The sequence below is a fragment of the Dendrobates tinctorius genome, unplaced genomic scaffold (genome assembly GCF_039654945.1).
Source record: "Dendrobates tinctorius isolate UK_male_01 unplaced genomic scaffold, ASM3965494v1 ptg000086l, whole genome shotgun sequence".
Taxonomy (NCBI): Eukaryota; Metazoa; Chordata; class Amphibia; order Anura; family Dendrobatidae; genus Dendrobates; species Dendrobates tinctorius.
In genome coordinates, this window is record NW_027361754.1 from 21,058,184 (window position 1) to 21,072,452 (window position 14,269).

The 14,269-nt window shown below is 45.9% G+C and overlaps 1 protein-coding gene across 6 annotated transcripts in view; it reads left to right on the top strand.

Annotated features, from left to right (window-relative positions):
- DIXDC1 (DIX domain containing 1) overlaps nt 1–14,269 on the top strand; it is a 102,015-nt gene that overhangs the window by 68,762 nt on the left and 18,984 nt on the right. For all 6 annotated transcript variants that reach the window (XM_073585150.1, XM_073585146.1, XM_073585147.1 and 3 more), the window contains 2 exons: nt 11,784–11,896; nt 13,151–13,296. In XM_073585150.1, coding sequence (XP_073441251.1) covers nt 11,784–11,896; nt 13,151–13,296 — 259 coding nt within the window. The remainder of the gene's footprint in view (nt 1–11,783; nt 11,897–13,150; nt 13,297–14,269) is intronic.

Genomic DNA, 14,269 nt, shown 5'->3' on the forward strand with positions numbered 1-14,269 from the left:
AGATAGAAAAATATTTAGGATTGAGAGTCCTCAGTAGTTGATACCTTTTAATGGCTAACTGAAAAGATGGTAACACATTACAAGCTTTCGAGACAACTCAGGTCTCTTCATCAGGCTAGACTAATACAAAGTCTGAAGTCACATATTTATGCACAATACAGCCTAGAGTACAAATTTATGACGAACTTTGACACTCTCAGTGCTGGAATGAATGTGTCGCATGGATTTATGTCTTTTTACATCAATTAAGGAATTTCCTTTTAAAACCTTGCGGGGCAACACAGAACTAGACCCCAATCAGAGGACCATAAAACATCCAGACTCCTTATCTATGAACTGGTCCAATGTTTATATTTATGTTTCTCCCTCTCCCATATTGATAGTTCTGCTTCACGTCACTTGTCTTATCTATTGCATTTTTTCTAGGCTGTATTGTGCATAAATATGTGACTTCAGATTTTGTATTAGTCTAGCCTGATGAAGAGACCTGAGTAGTCTCGAAAGCTTGCAATGTGTTACCATCTTTTCAGTTAGCCATTAAAAGGTATCAACTACTGAGGACTCTCAATCCTGAATATTTTTCTATCCACTGGCTAACACGGTACAAAGATATACATCTTTCCTGATTAATTAGATATGAAGTCATAAGTACGGTTCAGTAATATCAGGTCGGAGGGGGTCACACACCCAGCCCCCCACCGGACGGCTCCGGCAATGGCCGTATGTACACAGTTTATGGAGTAGGAACGACGTTATCATGGACTGTAGCTCAGATCACAATAAAGTCAATGGGAGCTGAGCTGCAGTACCAGAGAACGGCCACTACACAGTGTACAGCGCTGTGCTGTTCGGGTTTGCACTCTGTACATCCGGCCACTGCTGATCGGTGACTGTACCGGGTGTCAGACCCCACCCATCTAATAATCTGTTTGACATGACGTCAGTATGTAAGTTATGGACCACCCCTCTAATTCTGATCACACACGTATACATCTATGTGGATCATTTTTCAGATTTTGTGCTTTTTTTAATACCTACACTTTGGCATATTTGGGGCAATATAACTTACTAACCTTACACTTTTTGATCCATGTTTGACCTCGGCCATACACTTATCAATTGCAATAAGAAATGAGTGTTAATTACCATTCCTATCCCCCGCTGCTCTAGAGCCAGAGCTTCCGTAGTCCCTGTTGGACCCAGAAGTGATGACGTTCCATCCATTCAACCTTTGGGCCACTGATGGGCTGCAGGTTCAGGTGACTGATTAACACCATAGCATCCGCCTGGAAGTCATGGCGTCCCATCCATCAGTCACCTGACCCTGCCGGCAATCAGTGGCCTCAGTGGCCAGGAAACCAAGTAGATGGGGCGTCATTACAAAAAGGGTATTTATTGGGCGGGATGTGGACACTTTAGCTGCCAAACACATAAATCATGCTGGTTGCGGAGCGAGTTGGGTGCATGAGCTGCAGACAGTTGTACCACAGCAAGCCACATAAAAAAAATGTCATAAAGGAGAGCGGTGTGAGGGTAATACAGGTCACATCTCCATGGCCCCTCAGCCCCACTAGGCCGTCATACGTATTGTCTTATCAGCTGCAGTGATTCGTTATAGATTTTTCTCCCATTTCGTGCTTTGTTCTCCTTTTGATTGGCGGCTCATGACAGATGTGCAATTTGGCTCCTCCACCCAAACCCACAGGGGAGCCGATCGCGCCTCAGGCCCTAACTCTTCATCCAGAGGTCACAGGTGGAAGACTGGCCCCTTAATTAGTGGGATCACTTTGTATTTGTGGGTGCTGTATATAATCAGATGCTCGCTGTATATCCTCCTATACGGCAGTGCATTTAGATGGACTTTTTTTTGGCTGCTTTTTAGCTTGGAGGCTTTTAGGCCGACGATCCCTCAGACGTCTGTGCATATTATCAGCACGCGCCATGTCTCATTATAACGTTACTGATAACATGTCACGTTTGCACATTGTATGGCAAAGGAGAATTTATTTCCACCCATTCCCTCACGGTGAACCCCTCACCTTACACATGGCAGTCACTCTGCCGTCAGCACACACTTTCCTCTTAGGGTGACATCATTCTCCATTAGCAGAGGTTCTAGATTTTACATTTATGATGATCGATATCACCCCGGTACCATGAATTTCAGCATCGCCGTCTTGTATGAAGCACTAGGGGAATGGGAACAAGACATTACGTGTGCACAACCAAGTCTGCAACAGGTCGCTGCAGATTTTTCTCAGGTAGGTCCGATAGGCACGTTCATCAGACACCGACACTATGGCCTTCTGCTTCCTGCCCGAGATCCATGGTATACAGCTACATAGTCCTATAGAGCTCCTGTGTCCAAACGCACATTCAGGCAGCGTAAAAGGGCCATGAGGAAAAATGGACCCCTCCCAGATAGGCACCCCTAAAATTTGACACTTAGGCGTAAGCCCCTGCCCAGGCTCCATGATATCAGCTGGTAGCCAGTGACTATTGCTCACCTCAAATTCCCTACCACAAAACTGGTTGAGCTGCTAATCTCCGATTCCCCACCAGAACCCTCCAAGAATCCAGTGATTTTGGAAAGTTTCTTGTGCCACAATGTCTTATGGAAAAATGTATCTGGGTGTGGAGGGGACAGAAAATAGCATGGTGGTGAAAAGAGGGCAGGGTAACCTAAACAAATGTCTGATGTAAAATTTCTGATTGGCAAATATGATGTCCTCTGCTAATTGACACTATTTTGTGTAATATTACAATTAATAAAATGCAAAATCTACATTATAAAAAATAATGTTGGTAAGACTACTGTCTTCTGCAAGAGTCTCCCCCACTGGTCTATCTGCAGCAGGAGCCTCTCCTTGCTGCTCTGTCTGCAGCAAGATCCACCCCCCACTGCTTTGTCTGCAGCAGGAGCCTCCCCCCACTTCTCTGTCTGCAGCAAGAGCCTCCCCCCACTGCTCTGTCTGCAGCAGGAGCCTCCCCCCACTGCTCTGTCTGCAGCAAGAGCCTCCCCCCACTGCTCTGTCTGCTGCAGGAGCCTCCCCCCACTGCTCTGTCTGCAGCAAGAGCCTCCCCCCACTGCTCTGTCTGCAGCAGGAGCCTCCCCCACTGCTCTGTCTGCAGCAAGAGCCTCCCCCCACTGCTCTGTCTGCATCAGGTGCCTCCCCCCACTGCTCTGTCTGCAGCAAGAGCCTCCCCCCACTGCTCTGTCTGCAGCAGGAGCCTCCCCCCACTGCTCTGTCTGCAGAAAGAGCCTCCCCCCACTGCTCTGTCTGCAGCAGGAGCCTCCCCCCACTGCTCTGTCTGCAGTATTTATCAGCATAGAATATGTTTCATACACAGTAATATAAACATCTCATCGCATAGACATTACAGTAATATTTCCTACATGGGTCCCCGCGTCCCATATATTTCACAAATAAGACTTGTAGGCAGGGTGTAATGATGAAGGAGGACGTGCTGGATTGTGTGATCTGTGATTTCTCAGAGGACGTGTAAAAGCAAATATATTTTGGGTCATAAAAGCCTCAGTAGACCCTTGATAATTCAAAAAAGCCAGACTATCGGCGTCCGCCCTTTGATGTTCATCAGAAGAGGAAGCTCCTTCCTGAAAAGCGTCTGTCATTCCTGTGATTAATTCATACTGACAAGACTGATTATACTCCATAAATAAGGCCGAAGGCAGAAACATCCCCGGTTTACAACGTCCTAGAAGGAAAGTGGAACTTTGTGAATGTTAGGAAGAGTTTCTTTGTGGCGAGTCCCAAAACTTGAGATTGTTTTCGTTGACACTAAAGAACCCCGTATTTTGCCCAGTGGGTATGCTGCCTCATGGATCCCTCTGGTCAGATATTGCCCAGGATCTATTCACAATCATCGTTTTAGAACAGGGCAAAGGCTCAGATTGCTGCTTTAGTCCTGGATCCATATACCCTTAGTTATGGTAAGCGGACTTTTTGGTCTCGCCATGTTCCATCCCCAGAACTCAGCAACCGGTGCACATGGCCGTGTCACGAATACGTGGTTGCTGTGAGATCAGAGGCAGTCTGTTGGGCTCCTGTCCGGAAGCCACAGAGCACCGACATGGCCACTGAACTGGGTCGTGCAAATGGACTAGCACCATCTCCTCTTCCAGTACAATGACTGATGACACCTCTATACACAGTAGATAACACAGGATCCACTATTTACAATCGATTATATCACAGCTCACCTCCTCATGTACAATGACTGGTAACACCTCTATATACAGTAGATAACACAGGAGCCAACATTCACAATAGTGATGTCACAGCTCACCTTCTCTTCCTGTACAACGACTGATAACACCTCTATATAAAGCAGGTAACACAGGATCCAGCATTCACATTAGGCGATGTCACAGCTCACCTCCTCCTCTCCTGTATAATGACTGATAACATCTCTATATACATTAGATAACTCAGAATCCACCATTCACAATAAGTGATATCACAGCTCACCTCCTCCCCTCCTGTACAATGACTGATAACACCTCTATATACATTAGATAACTCAGAATCCACCGTTCACAATAGGTGATATCACAGCTCACCTCCTCCCCTCCTGTACAATGACTGATAACACCTCTATATACATTAGATAACTCAGAATCCACCAATCACAATGGGTGATATCATAGCTCACCTCCTCCCCTCCTGTACAATGACTGATAACACCTCTATATACATTAGATAACTCAGAATCCACCGTTCACAATAGGTGATGTCACAGCTCACCTCCTTCTCCTGTACAATGACTGATAACACCTCTATATACAGTAGATAACACAGGATCCATCATTCACTGTAGATGATGTCAGTGCTCATGTCCTCCTGTACAATGACCTTTGCCCACATTGTAGCAGGCTCAGATAACACTTCTCTACAAAAAATTAGGGTCAGAGTCAGTCTGTTGCTGCTAATGTCTGTTTTCCCAAGAGGATGTAGGAGTTGAATATTAGGACTAGTGGCCAGTGTGACAATTGCAAGAATTTAGATTTTTATTTATAAAGATTATGATATGAAAGTAAAAAAAAAAATGTTAGCAACATAAAAAACAAATACACAAAACCACAAAAACTCTGATTTGAATAGGTTGCTTTCCGACCACACATTCTCTTTAATGAAATTTCATGTGATACAGACGTTTTTCTCACAGACTCATGTGTATTTTTTAAAAACTAATGGTGTTTGCATATGGCGGCACATGCAGAAGTGGAGTATGCAGCTGCAGTGACGGCGTTGTATATAGTGGTGCGCTTGTTCCGCCATATGCAGGCGGCTTATACAGTGATTTCAGCTCCTGCTGATTTTGATAAATACCGCAGCTCTGGAGTTTTCTGTCGTGTTGTATTGATCTTATTAGTCTTGATCAGGATTTATACATATCGCCCACGACCTCCATTTCTGTCTCGGTCCCTGCGATTTGTTACTGCAGATCGCTGGGCTAATAAATGAATTATTAAGCCCGGGCTGACACCGTTTAGTGGGAAGACATCGCATGTGAAGAATTCTCCGGAGGATTTGTTTCTGGCTTTGTCTGAACTCATGTAAAATCCCATACATAATATATAAGTGCTTTACGTTGTCTGATGAAGATATAAAAGAGAAGTGTACACTATGCATCAGCGTGTGACATCTAAATGGCGGCACAGCAGGGAGGAGGTGCACTGATTTGGTTACAGAATTAAAGAAAGTAGGTTAATAGGAAAAAACATTCTATAAGGAATTTATGACTAAACAGCCTGTCACCAGCTAGATAGGTGTTAGTCCCACCATTGCCATCACAGGGATACTTGTGTCCCCCCCCCCCCCCCCCGCTGTTCCCTGGTTCTCCCCTCTCACTGCAGCCTGAAGGAGATAAATGGCACTACACTTACCTGAATGACACTGAGGATACCTCAGGATAGCCATATGCTGCACGGCTCTTAGATTTTTCTTTGAAGCCACACATCACCTCCTCTGCCTCCACCTTAAAAACATTTCACCAATGCTCAACATCGAGTCAAGAAAAATGCTAGTGCATGTCCTCATCATCTCCTCTTACACTACTAGAACATCTTCCTCTGTGGTCACCCATCTAACAGTCTCCTGCCTCCTCCAGTCTATGCTCATCTCTGCTGCATGGGTAAATTACCTCTTTTGACATTACTCCTCTGCCTTTTCCCCTGTACCATCCCCCTGCCATTTCCATACATCTCTGTCCTAGTCTCTGATACCTCTTCATATACAATATCCAGTCCATAACCTGTCCTCTCCATACATCTCTACCCTAATCTGATACCTCCCCACATGTAATCTCCAGTTGATAACCTGTCTTCTCCATACATCTCTGCCCTAATATCCCGATACCTCCCTACATGTAATCTCCAGTCCATAACCTGTCCTCTCCATACATCTCTGCCCTAATATCCTGATACCTCCCCTCATGTAATATCCAGTCCATAACCTGTCCCCTCCATACATCTCTGCCCTAATATCCTGATACCTCCCTACATGTAATCTCCAGTCCATAACCTGTCCTCTCCATACATCTCTGTCCTAATCTCCTAATACCCCCCCCACATTTAATCTCCAGTCCATAACCTGTCCTCTCCATACATCTCTGTCCTAATCTCCTGATACCTCCCCTCATGTAATCTCCAGTCCATAACCTGTCCTCTCCATACATCTTCCCTAATCTCCTGATGCCTCCCCACATGTAATCTCCAGTCCATAACCTGTCCTCTCCATACATCTCTGTCCTAATCTCCTGATACCTCCCCTCATGTAATCTCCAGTCCATAACCTGTCCTCTCCATACATCTCTGCCCTATTCTTCTGATACATCCCCACATGTAATCTCCAGTCCATAACCTGTCCTCTCCATACATCTCTGCCCTAGTCTAGTAATACCTCTCCACATGTAATCTCCAGTCCTTAACCTGTCCTCTCCATACATCTCTGTCCTAATCTCCTGATACCTCCCCACATGTAATCTCCAGTCCATAACCTGTCCTCTCCATACATCTCTGTACTAATCTCCTGATACCTCCCCACACAATCTCCAGTCCATAACCTGTCCTCTCCATGCATCTCTGCCCTAGTCTCCTGATACCTCCCCACATGTAATCTCCAGTCCATAACCTGTCCTCTCCATACATCTCTGTCCTAATCTCCTGATACCTCCTGACATGTAATCTCTGATCGATAACCTGACCTCTCCATACATCTCTGTCCTAAACTCCTGATATTTCCCCATATGTAATCTCTGGACCTCCTAAAACCCTCCTTACAACTGTCACGGGTTTACTGTGACCGAGAGCAGACAGATGACCGCAGTGTCTGATTTATCGTACTCCTGCACTAATTAGAAGCACTTCTGCTTCATATTAAACAGTGGAGGTTTTTTCTAGCAGAAAAGGGGTTAATCTGTTCAGTTTAGAATATCTTAAAGGGACTCTGTCACCCTTTTTTTCGACTATTTGCTGCCGGAACTGCCATCAGGGGCTTATCTACAGCATTCTCTTCTTTTCTTCCTGTTGTGGCGCACTGCGCAGGAGCCACGACAGGAAGAAAAGAAGAGGACGGCATCGTATGAAGATGGGAGGCGCCGGACCGCGACACCCATCGGAACGCCCCCCCCCCCCCCCCCGGGTGAGTATAATATAACGTGTTTTTCTTCTCATTCAGGTTACATCGGGGGCTTATCTACAGAATTACAGAATGCTGTAGATAATCTCCTGATGGCGGTGCCGGCAGCAAATAGTCGAAAAAAAGGATGACAGATTCCTTTTAAGCTTTTGTGCTTTGAGGGTCTCAGCTGTTCAGTGTTGGCCACTCCCCTCTGATATATATACTGGCCTCTGGCAAGCAGGTATTGCCAGAGTTAGTCCTATGCTGCCTGGTTGCAGCGGGAAATATTGGTTGTTTGTGGAGGCGTTTTGGAGTGTTTTTCAGTGGATTGTTGCTTGATTATTTGTCTGTGCAAAACGTTGACATTGATAACAGGAAACTCTTGGCAATTAAGTGGGCTTTTGAAGAGTGGCTTCATTTCCTGGAGAGGGTAGTTCATGTGGTCATATTAATCACAGATCATAAAACTCTTTCATATCTAGAATCTGCGAAATGTCTATCCCCCAGACAGGCAAGATGGTCATTAATCTTCGCCAGATTCAACTTTTTTTGTGACACATAGGCTGGGGAATAAGAACATTAGGGTGGATGCCTTATACCATTGTTTTCATTTGGATGGAGATAATTGTGTACTACAGAAAGGGGTGGTTATTGCATCTATATGTTCTGACCTTGAGAAGGAGGTAGTTGAGGCTCAGGAGGATGCCCCTGCTGCCTGTCCGTCAAATAAACTGTTTGTCCCTGTGAATCTTTGGCTAAAAGATTTAAATGAACATCATGATTCGGTCATAGCTGGACATCCTGGCAATAAAGACATCACAGATCTCCTTACCTTGCGTTTTTGGTCATCTGGGGTGATGTCCAGGAGTATGTAGCTGCCTATAGTGTGTGCACGTTCTAATACCACTCATACTTGTCCATCTGGGTCTCTCCAACCATTGGCGATTCCCAGTAGACCTTTGGAAACTGAGACCTAGGTTCTACGGTCCTTATAAAATTGTGGCCGTTGTCAATCCTGTAGGATTTCGCCTTGCTTTGAGAACCACCTTTAGGATTCATACTGTGTTTCCCCAGTCTCTACTCAAAAAATATGTTGCGTCCTCTGTACCATCACTGCTACCTCTATCACCGGTCATTGTTGATGGGAATTTGGAATTTCAGATAGCCAAGATCGTGGATTCTCTCTTGGTTCATCGGTCTCTTCAGTATCTGGTACACTGGGAAAGGTTGCGGTACTGAAGATAGGATGTGGGTACCAACATCTGACGTCCATGCGGTCAGGTTGATCCAGTCTTTTCACACTGCACTTCCTGATGGACCCTGCCCTGAGTTTTCGAAGGTCCCTCGTAGAAGGTGGTTACTGTCACAATTTTACCACGACAAGAGGGTACCAGAAGACTGTGCTGTCTAATTTATCCTACTAGAAGCACTTCCCCTTCATATTAAGTAGTGCAGCTTATTGGTAGCAGTGCAGGGGATAATCTTTTCAGTTGAGCGCCCCTGGAGTTTTCTGCTTTGATGGTCTCAGCTGTTCAGTGTTGGCGACTCCCTCTGGCAATCAGGCATTGCCAAAGTTAGTTCTATTCTGCCTAGTTGGAAGTGGAGGTGTTGGTTGTTTGTGGAGGCATTTTGGACTGTTTTACAGGAGATTGTAGCTTGATTATTTGTCTGTGTGCCTATCCTCATCCTCTCCTATTTCTTTTTTCTTCCCATTAATTCCCAGTGTTCTATTCTGTTGTTTGTGAGTGCATATTTGTTGGATTGGTATTTTCATTTATCCCTGTACGTCGTCCCTTATTAGTCTGGTCTGTGTCTTCATATGTACATCCAATATAGTATGTTAGATTTTATAGAAGTTTGGAATTTTGCAGTGATTCTCGTATGTTTAGTATGGATATTGATGGGTGCGCAGATTGCAGGGTGCGGAGCCAGCTCCAGCGGAGGATTCTGCAGGTGCCATAAATGAATATTTCAATTAAGTCTCCGTTCTCCTTCCTTTGAAGCCAACAATAGAAACATAATGCTGCTCGGATTAATTCTATTAGTTTATGGCTTCAAAAGAGTTAATCACAATTTTTCTTTAAATTAATTTTCCGGGCGGCCCCAGCTGCTGGATTTAATGAGGTGTTTGGCCTTTTAAGCTGTTGAATAGGAAGAGCCCTCCTATCAAGATAAGAGCACCTCGCTCTATGATCAGAAGCTGCCACCTGGTGATCTGTCACCGCATATCAGGGATTTATAATCTATTCCACATCTAGAAATGTTTCCAAACCTTCCCGGACTGAAACGCTCAGATATTTGATGTAGCCTTGTGTTAGGAGACTGCGTGTCTTCTGGAATGTTCCTGGTATACAGCAGGTCTTGTGGGGTGTTCCCTGTATACGGCAGGTCTAGTGGGGTGTTCCCAGCAAACAGCGGGTCTTGTGGGTTATTCCCGGCAAACGGCAGGTCTTGTGGGGTATTCCCAGTATACGGCAGGTCAAGTGGGGTATTCCCAGTATACGGCACACCTTGTGGGGTTTTCCCAGTATACGGCAGGCCATGTGGGCTATTGCCAGCATACGGCAGACCTTGTGGGGTATTCCCAGTATACGGCAGGCCTTGTGGGGTATTCCCAGTATACGGCACACCTTGTGGGGTATTCCCAGTATACGGCACACCTTGTGGGGTATTCCCAATATACAGCAGACCTTGTGGGGTATTCCCAGTATACGGCAGACCTTGTGGGGTATTCCCAGTATACGGCAGACCTTGTGGGGTATTCCCAGTATACGGCAGGCCTTGTGGGGTATTCCCAGTATACGGCAGGCCTTGTGGGGTATTCCCAGTATACGGCAGGCCTTGTGGGGTATTCCCAGTATACGGCAGACCTTGTGGGGTATTCCCAGTATACAGCAGGCCTTGTGGGGTATTCCCAGTATACGGCAGGCCTTTTGGGGTATTCCCAGTATACGGCAGACCTTGTGGGGTATTCCCAGTATGCGGCAGACCTTGTGGGGTATTCCCAGTATACGGCAGACCTTGTGGGGTATTCCCAGTATACGGCAGGCCTTGTGGGGTATTCCCAGTATATGGCAGGCCTAGTGGGTTATTCCCAGTATACGGCTGGCCTTGTGGGGTATTCCCAGTATACGGCAGGCCTTGTGGGTCATTCCCAGTATACGGCAGACCTTGTGGGGTATTCCCAGTATGCGGCAGACCTTGTGGTGTATTCCCAGTATACGGCAGACCTTGTGGGGTATTCCCAATATACGGCAGACCTTGTGGGGTATTCCCAGTATACGGCAGGCCTTGTGGGGTATTCCCAGTATACGGCAGACCTTGTGGGGTATTCCCAGTATACGGCAGGCCTTGTGGGGTATTCCCAGTATACGGCAGACCTTGTGGAGAATTCCTAGTATACGGCTGGCCTTGTGGGGTATTCCCAGTATATGGCAGATCTTGTGGGGTGTACCTAGTGTATGTCTGGGTTTTGTGGGGTATTCCCGGTATTCGGCAGGTCTTAGGGGGTTCTCGAAGTCAGACCATGCAGTTTCCTGGACAGAAGGACAATTATTAATAACCCGACTTTTCCCAAGGAAATGTTACAAGACACTTTCCCACCTTGTCTTTCCTTATAATTACAGAAAAGTATTGATTGATAAGAGGGAAGAAGAATCAATATCTGTGTTAATTATGATTTTCCTATCTCCAGTTATGTCCCAGGTTTCTGCTTTTTCTTAAAGGCTCCTTACGGCCAATGCATCTGTCTCACTAAGAGGTAAAATCATTCTCACCGGTCATGGTTACGTTTCACCTCGGCAGATGATCAGGGTCTCTCTATAAAGGATTAAAACCCCACTAAGCCCACTCCCCCCATGGAGACTAATGCGATTGCCCTGTCTGATGATTATGGATGAAGCTTGTCTGACAGCTGTAATTTCCCATAATTCAGTGGCGACCCATAAATTAACCATTAGTTGCAACCTGAGAAGTTGCTGAATAAATCTTGCACATATAATGTAGACGGCCACGTGATCAGCACAGTAGCACTTCTCGTGGGTTCAAATATACACCTAGTTCCACCAACCATTGGAGTGATATATTCTCACACCAGGGATCGGCATCTGAACTGTAACCGTCTGATATGTTCGCTTTCAGCCTGGCGTCGCCAAGTCCTGTGCACAGCTCAAAATCCGAGGTGAACGGGCTCCAGTGCGAAGAGAAGGCTGAGATTACGATCATACAGTGCGAGGAGAGCATATCCGCGAAAGGTAAGGCTGCAAACCACACCCACTTCCCGCTACGACACACTGATCAAACCACACCCCATATGGGTGGTTGACAAAGTGGCGCATTGCACATGAATTTTCGGCTGATCTCTGCCCAACTCTGTAATGCCGAGGGCAGATCTATCGCTTCCCAAGGTGGTCCCTAAAGGGGATATGGAACCTTTCCTGATATCTTGGTTTCTACAGAACAATTGGAGGTTTTTTCCTCCTTACAATTTAGCACAATCTTTGCAGTTTATTGCGCCGTCCCTCTGTTATTCCTCCTAGAAATGCAGAAACTTTGTTAGCAGTTGGGGGGCGTGACACTACACACCCTGACACTGTCCAATCAGTGCTGAGGATGTAGAGACACGCCTCTTTTACAATGTTGACACATAGTCATCAATTTATTCATACATTTCCAGGCGGAACAATAGAGGAATAGTACAGTGAAAGGTTAGAAATAAAAGATGCTCCTAAATTTGTATTTTCCGGGGAACCAGAATTCTGCCTGAGCGCTGTGTTATGCCGAGGGCAGCATCTTTGGGGGCTGGTGTTATACAACATTGGCCTCCATTTTTAAGATATCTGCTTGTTGTCAGTGAATGAGAACAATCATTATTATGTTTAGAGGCAGCAAACAAGTGGAGCATTTTTTTCACAATTCATTGTTCTGTCCCTCTGTTTCTCCACCTGGAAACACATCAAAACTGATAGCGGGTCAGTTCCAGTTGTGGGCGTGTCAGTATACTATCCAATCAGGGCTAACAAGGTATGGACACACCCCCATCCATTTGATAAAGGGCGTGGTGACCCATCCTGTAATTTATTTATACATTTCCAGGAGGAATAATAGAGGAACACCACAATGCGGAATTCTAAGAAGAAAAAAAATGCTCCTGAATAGCAGACAATGTCAGGATTGGTGATATAACCAACACCGGAACTGCTGCAACCCACCAGCCTACTGTCTCCTTCCCCACCATCCTGTAGCATGTAAGCCCGAAAGGGCAGGGTCCTCTCTCCACTCTGTATCAGTCTGTCATTGTTAGTTTGCTCACTGTAAGTGACATCTGTAATTTGTATGTAGCCCCTTCTCATGTACAGCACCATGGAATCAATGGTGCTATATAAATGAATAATAATAATAATACCGCCATATCATACCCCCATAGTACCACATTGCTGATAATCCTTTTTGCTTAGTCCTGGTTTTTCTGCTCTCCACACGTTGTGCTCTGCTTCTCTTGATCACAGATGAAGCCCCCGTTCCTCCACCTGACTATCAACCCACCAGCCCTGTTATGTCCCCGGACACCTCATGGGAGGACCATCTCCTGGAGCAGCAGGACCATTTGGAGAAAGAGATGGAGGAAGCCAAAAAAATGATATCCGGATTACAGGTGAGTCAGAGGTGAAAAAGAAAACTAAAATCCTGCCCCCTGCAGTCAGTAAAGTGTACTGCCGTATGCAAGATCACTACTAATTTTTTAGATGCTGCCACTTTGGGGATATTTTGCTTCCTGCAGATCTGTGCACTTAGAGCCTTCGTACACATCTTTATCACATTTATCAGATGCCGTTTTGGTGAAATGTGTAAATCACATTTAGAATAACAGGTTTTTCACAATGTGGTCGGAATAGTATCAGGAAGTGTGAACAGAGGATCCCGCTGCCGAGTGTTAAGTCATTGTCATTCATGTGACAGCTGTGAGGGGGCAGGAGTGCGGTGTGTGGTGGATTTTGGCATACCTTCTAGTTATAATTCAGAGAGGACAGTAAGCGTCATGGCATCTGCCGCATCTGTGGTGTGAAACCATAATTATCTGCTCACTTCATGGGGCTTCTCTGTCATCTGCCCATCTGTCATTCGCATGCAGTGGGAGAACATTGGTCACGCTGGGAAAATGGGTGATGGTGTTTTATGGGGACAAGCTGGGGTCACACGGCATGTATCAGCCCATACCGAGCTCCAATCAATGATTGGGGTCACAAGGCATGAATCTGCCTATAATGAGCTCCAATCAATGATTGGGGTCACACGGCATGTATCAGCCCATACCGAGCTCCAATCAATGATTGGGGTCACAAGGCATGTATCAGCCCATACCGAGCTCCAATCAATGATTGGGGTCACACGGCATGTATCAGCCCATACCGAGCTCCAATCAATGATTGGGGTCACACGGCATGTATCAGCCCATACCGAGCTCCAATCAATGATTGGGGTCACAAGGCATGTATCAGCCCATACCGAGCTCCAATCAATGATTGGGGTCACAAGGCATGTATCAGCCCATACCGAGCTCCAATCAATGATTGGGGTCACAAGGCATGTATCAGCCCATACCAAGCTCCAATCAATGATTGGGGGTC